General features: G+C 41.9%; 1 protein-coding gene across 1 annotated transcript; it reads left to right on the top strand.

The window, feature by feature from the left end:
- The first annotated feature begins 1,975 nt into the window (after positions 1-1,975).
- Positions 1,976-5,372, top strand: hoxa5a (homeobox A5a). The gene is made up of 2 exons (XM_015029003.1): positions 1,976-3,635; positions 4,323-5,372. Exons 1-2 carry the CDS (start codon positions 3,035-3,037, stop codon positions 4,571-4,573), a joined length of 852 nt encoding a protein of 283 aa, XP_014884489.1. The 5' UTR covers positions 1,976-3,034; the 3' UTR covers positions 4,574-5,372.
- The last annotated feature ends 92 nt before the right edge of the window (positions 5,373-5,464 follow it).

Raw genomic sequence — 5,464 nt, forward strand, 5'->3', positions numbered from 1 at the left:
AATTTTATTCTTGAAAATATCACACCCTGCTTCTGAATATACAGATTTAAAAAATTTCAAAGTGCAATCATGAGATTGAATCTGTGCCGACCTTGTGGTGTCAGCTGCTGCGCTACAAATATTTGTGTGCAGCCCCTAACAAAGCCCTCGTGGCTTGACATTTGCGGCTTTTGTTTCTTGTAAATCTTTTGCATTTTAATGTGTGAGCATGCAAATCGTCAAGACAGTTGCGTGTCTAAATTCGAGACTTTGCGGCTTCAGTTGCTTTGCAGCGAATCGCTGAGTGCAGCTTGAGGGGGAAAATAATAACTGACAATATATTTTTTGTTCTTTATTTTTAACTTGTCTTGTTAAATTTGTGCATCACATATTACATATGGTGATTATATCGGAGCATGCAGGTATTGAAAATTAATGCAGTGCCCTAATATAGGGCTCTTTGCAGATTTTTTTATTTTTTTTTAAATGCTCGTTAACTTTTACAAACTGTTCTTTTTGACCAAACACATTTTTTTTCTTGTACATTCACAGATTCTGTGACCGTAATACAGACATGCATATATGTAGATATTTATATTTATAGATATTTATGTATTCAATTTCTGAAATTATAATTATTCGTTTAAAAAAGGACAACGCTCATTTATTATTATTATTATTATTATTATTTGGACTGTGTAAAGATGATTGCGCCCCAAAAAAAGTAAAAAAGGATTGAAACACTATTATTAGGAATGACATTTTTTTTTTCATTTTTCTACTTTATTTTGGTAAACGTCCCCATCATATGAAAAGGCCAGCTGTAAAGCGGTTCGTCTGCGTTTTCTTCCAATCGTGTTGTGATGCTGTGTCGCTGTGAATGCCCCCTGACCCTCCTCTCGCCCCTCTGCCTCTCTCGTTCCTCCTTTCCTTTATTTTTTTCTCTTCCTATGGCTCTCGGGTGTGTCCCTGCTTCAACTCAAACAGGTTTCGTGGGAACTTTGTTGTCATTGGCCCCCAACTCATAGATCAGCAGCTGTAGCATTGCAGTTTCGGCAACACGCTCCTTGCGCAGCAGCTCGTGTGCAACCTTTGTGCAGTCCTACGCACTGCTGCAGAGCATGCATCGAGCCTTTCTGGACTCTCCAAGTCGAACACATTTCTTGCGTTTCTGCGTTCTTAACGCGCAAGAATGGGCTTGTGCATTTGGGGAAATAAAACAAAAATGGCCGCTCCGGGGGTCAGAGAGGGCATGAACCAGGGAACAAGTCTGTGCTTCTGAGAGGCGAAGGTGCCATAAAAATTCCAGAAGAGAGAGAGAGAGAGAAAGAAAGAGGGGAAAAAAGCCAAACTGAAAGCTTTGGCCGTTGCCAGAGCTTTCCGGAGGCTTTATGGAGGCTTCTGCGCCTCCATGCACAAGACTCTGACCTCATTCCGTAGTTCATCTCTTTATAATATAATGTCTGAAGATGATTTATCCATTTGTGACACAACAAAAAGCTGAACAGAGTGATTGGAATGCTTTGAAAAGAGCAAAAACGTAAGAAAGAGAAAGAATATAAGTTTCCAGCTGAAAGTTTAGTTTTTTTAGTGACCATTCTTCAAATTCATTGATTCGAGAAATGCAGAATTCTAGCCGTATCTGTGCAATTCCAAATAAAAAAGAGAGCGAATGATAAATTTGGAATGCGATGAACCCCCAATTTCTTTCCTTCTGCTATAATTAGTTATTTTTCTTCTTCGCATTTTTTTCTCGTCTCATTTCAGAAACAATTTCTTCAGCTTAAACTACAAATTACTTGCGAAATATTCATATATTTGTTTCCCAACGCGTTGTCTTCTCCCTCTCGTCGTTCCTCTGAGTTCGAGAACAAATCTCGGTTGCCTTTAGTTTCTCATAAAAAGAGAAATGTAATTCTCTCATCGGTCTCAGTTGACATCTCTCTCTCTCTCACACACACACACACACACACACACACACACACACACACACACATATATAAAAAGTAACTTTGTTGGAGGACGGAGCGTTTAAAAGTCAGAATGATAAAAGAGTCGCCTCTAAATAAAACAAAAATAAGGTCGGATTATGTGCGTAAAATAAGACACGCAATAGCCATCTTCTAAAGTGCCTGATTCTTTGCATCGACCCATTCTAACCTGCTTATAAACCATATTTCTGTATTCATATAAAGCCTGAATGTGTGGGTATTCATTTTGCCAAAGTGGCACAAGCTGCAAAGGCTCTGAACGGCAGGCTCTGTTGCATTATTTGATATTGTGTATGTGATGTTTTGAGCTTCAATCTCCTCTCCCCCAACATTTATTCATCAGTACGTTCTCCCATGAAGTCATTCAGCTTCTTTTATATGGGAAAAAGTGCAAAAGAGCGCGGCCCTGCACTGAATGGGCTTTTATTCTATTAACTCAGCCTATTTACAGCCATCTCCCGGCACAACGTGCATAACAGATTCTGATCGAATTATTCCTGTACACTATCTCTGGAGAGATTGCACTCTCAGCATGTCACGTTGTATTGTTTGGGAGACCTCTTTCTTTGCCGCAATGGTCGTTAACCTCCGAATGACCCCCGTGTGTGGAGCCCACGCCTCGGGAAAAAAAAAAAAGCGCCGCAGACAGTCAGTGCAACAGTTGCGCCAGAGGATGGCGCAGCACGACAGTAGAAAAACCTCCTCGTATAGCTGAGAGCGCATGGCAGGGGAGGCGCGCGCCCCCTCCCATCCCGCCCGAGTGTTTCCTGCGTGCACGAGTTTACCTCTGGAGGTCACCAGGCAGGATTTACGACTGGTCAACAAAAGCACGTGATTCTGCCTCGTACCCCATATTTGGGTGCCTACGTAAGAGAGAATCAAGTCCATGTCCCACTCTCATTTCCATAATTCATCATAAATTGTGCAAGGGTGCAATAGGACGCGCTAAAGCATAAGAGCCACAAATCAAGGAGCTGCAGGTTTATGCTGTTTACTTCCACCAAAACAATCACAAAAACAACAGCAGTACCTGCAGCGGGCAAAAAAGGTGGAACTGTCAACAAATGAGCTCCTATTTTGTGAACTCATTCTGCGGTCGCTATCCCAATGGCGCGGACTTTCAGTTACATAATTATGGGGAGCATAATTCCGCGAACGAGCAATACAGGGACTCCACGGCCATGCATTCCAGCAGGTACGGCTATGGCTACAACGGAATGGACTTGACGGTCGGGCGGACCGGCGGCGGACACTTTGTGGGCAGCGAGCGGACGCCGGGCTACTCCCCGACTCACACAGCGGCGGCAGCGGCAAGCCCGTCAGTGGAACCCGTCAGGTACAGCCAGTCCGCGGGCGGCAGCCAGAACTCGTCCCTTTCGCCTCCACCTGAGCCTCTGCCGTGCTCCTCCTCCACGGTGGCCAGCTTGTCGCCGGGCGCCGAGACGCAACCCCAACTCAGAGCCGTGAAGAACTCCATAAGCGGCGCCCAGTGCTCGGGCTCGAACGGGGGAGGCACGCTGTTGCTTGGTCGGGACTGTGCGTCCAAGGCTTCCCCCCTGGAGGAAGATAAGCCTGCGGGGAGCGCACCGACGACTCCTCAGAGTGCCGGCGACTCGGCACAGCCTCAAATATACCCGTGGATGAGAAAACTCCACATAAGTCATGGTAAACTGCTCTCTTTAATGATCTCTTATCGATTTTATGTCTTGTATGAGGAGCTGGTGCTGTTGATTTTTTTAAAGAAAGAATTGTAACTTACAAACAAATCGGAGTGAAATTTGGGTATTCTATATTAGTGATGTCTGAAGCAGATATTAAAAAAGTGGCAGCAAATTGCGCCTCTCACCTGTTTTGTTAAAGCTTTGATTTACGCAGATAAGGGTCATTTAGCAAAGCTAACCTTTTACTCAGAGAATGAAATATTGTTTAGCGATAAAATTTGGATTTTGAAATATTTTGTGTACATACTTTAATTTCTGAAGGGTGTAGATGAATATATTAATGTCCATATGGTTATCAATTCTTTTTTTTAAAAACTCAGTTCAGTTCAGCTTAACTTATTTGTGCAGCGCTATTTTATAACAAATGTCATGGTAGGGATATATCTATGATACATTCATTGACACACATTTATAATCCGATTCAGCTAAAAAGATTCCAGAGAGTCAGACTCAAATTTGCTTTCAGGGGGCTGGGGGGGATACACAATTTTAGTTTCAAACTTTAAATTTCGAATATTCAGCTCCATGATGCACAGCTCCGATATCTTGGCAATAATGTGTTCAAACTTTACACACTCATGTAAACGTTCTGTAAAACTCTTTATCTTTCTGGTGTGTTTCTTGTCCAAAGATTTGTCCGGACCGGAAGGCAAGCGAGCCCGAACCGCCTATACCCGGTACCAGACCCTGGAGCTGGAGAAGGAGTTCCACTTCAACCGGTACCTGACCCGCAGGCGGCGGATCGAGATCGCCCATGCCCTCTGCCTCTCCGAGAGACAGATCAAAATCTGGTTTCAGAACCGCAGAATGAAGTGGAAGAAGGACAACAAGCTGAAGAGCATGAGTATGGCGGCCGCAGGCGGGGGAGCCTACAGGCCTTGATAGCCCCCCCACCCCCTCTGCATCCTCTCTCATAAATAAAGTGAAATGAAATAAACTATTGAAAGTGTACAAAAAATGAAAAACAAAAATAAGAAAAAAATTCTCGCAAAGACTTGTTGGCGGAGGCTTTGAGCCACCTCATCTTCTGTAAATGCCCCCCATTAACCTTATATTTTCTTTATATTCTCACCGTGTTAATCAGTATGCGAGTAAAAATATGCATTCTGTACAGTTCTGTTTAGATTTAGGGCAAAAAAAGAAGAAAGAAACGTTTAAATTATTTCTTGTTCAGAAGGATTAAAAAAATAAATCAAAAGTTTGAACTTGTCCAGTAAAAATCTGTGTGATGCACTCAAAACAGCAGTCTAATAAATACTAACTAAATAGAAGGTTTGTGTTTAGTTCTCTCTGTACATGTACTGTATATGTATGTATTTATTTGTCTCATGTATTGTGCCAATTTGTCAGAAAAAAACCGAAAAACTCGCTTCCGATAACCAGCAAATAAGCGTTTTGTGTGCGTAATTGTATTGTGAACACACGTGTATGGACAGAGGTGCCGTCTCGCCCCTTTGTATGTACAGTGGCGGTGCTTTGTTTTCTTAAGTTGTTTTTCTTTTCTTTTCTTTTTCTTTTTTTTTCCAGGAGATTATGTTTGACTTGCTCACCTGGGCGTAGCATAGTTGACAAAAAAAACGTGTTCGTCCCTGTTTTTTCTTGCTGTTTCTATGTGGAAGGTCCCCCACCTTTATGACTTCATCGTGATGAGCTTTTTTTTTTTTTTTTTTTTTTTTTTTTTTTTTTAATTTTTTTTAAAAACATGGAAAGAGGAAAAAAAAATTTATAAAAAAAAAAAAAATAAAAAAAAAAAAAAAAAAAAAAAAAAAAAAA

Source organism: Poecilia latipinna, unplaced genomic scaffold, assembly GCF_001443285.1.
Source record: "Poecilia latipinna isolate Pla-1442-1.1 unplaced genomic scaffold, P_latipinna-1.0 Scaffold141, whole genome shotgun sequence".
NCBI classification, from domain to species: Eukaryota; Metazoa; Chordata; class Actinopteri; order Cyprinodontiformes; family Poeciliidae; genus Poecilia; species Poecilia latipinna.

Coding starts and splice junctions, on each gene's coding strand:
- hoxa5a (XM_015029003.1), top strand. CDS start 3,035: ATGAGCTCCTATTTTGTGAACTCATTCTGCGGTCGCTATCCCAATGGC. Junction 3,636..4,322: donor AAAACTCCACATAAGTCATG/GTAAACTGCTCT, acceptor TCTTGTCCAAAG/ATTTGTCCGGACCGGAAGGC.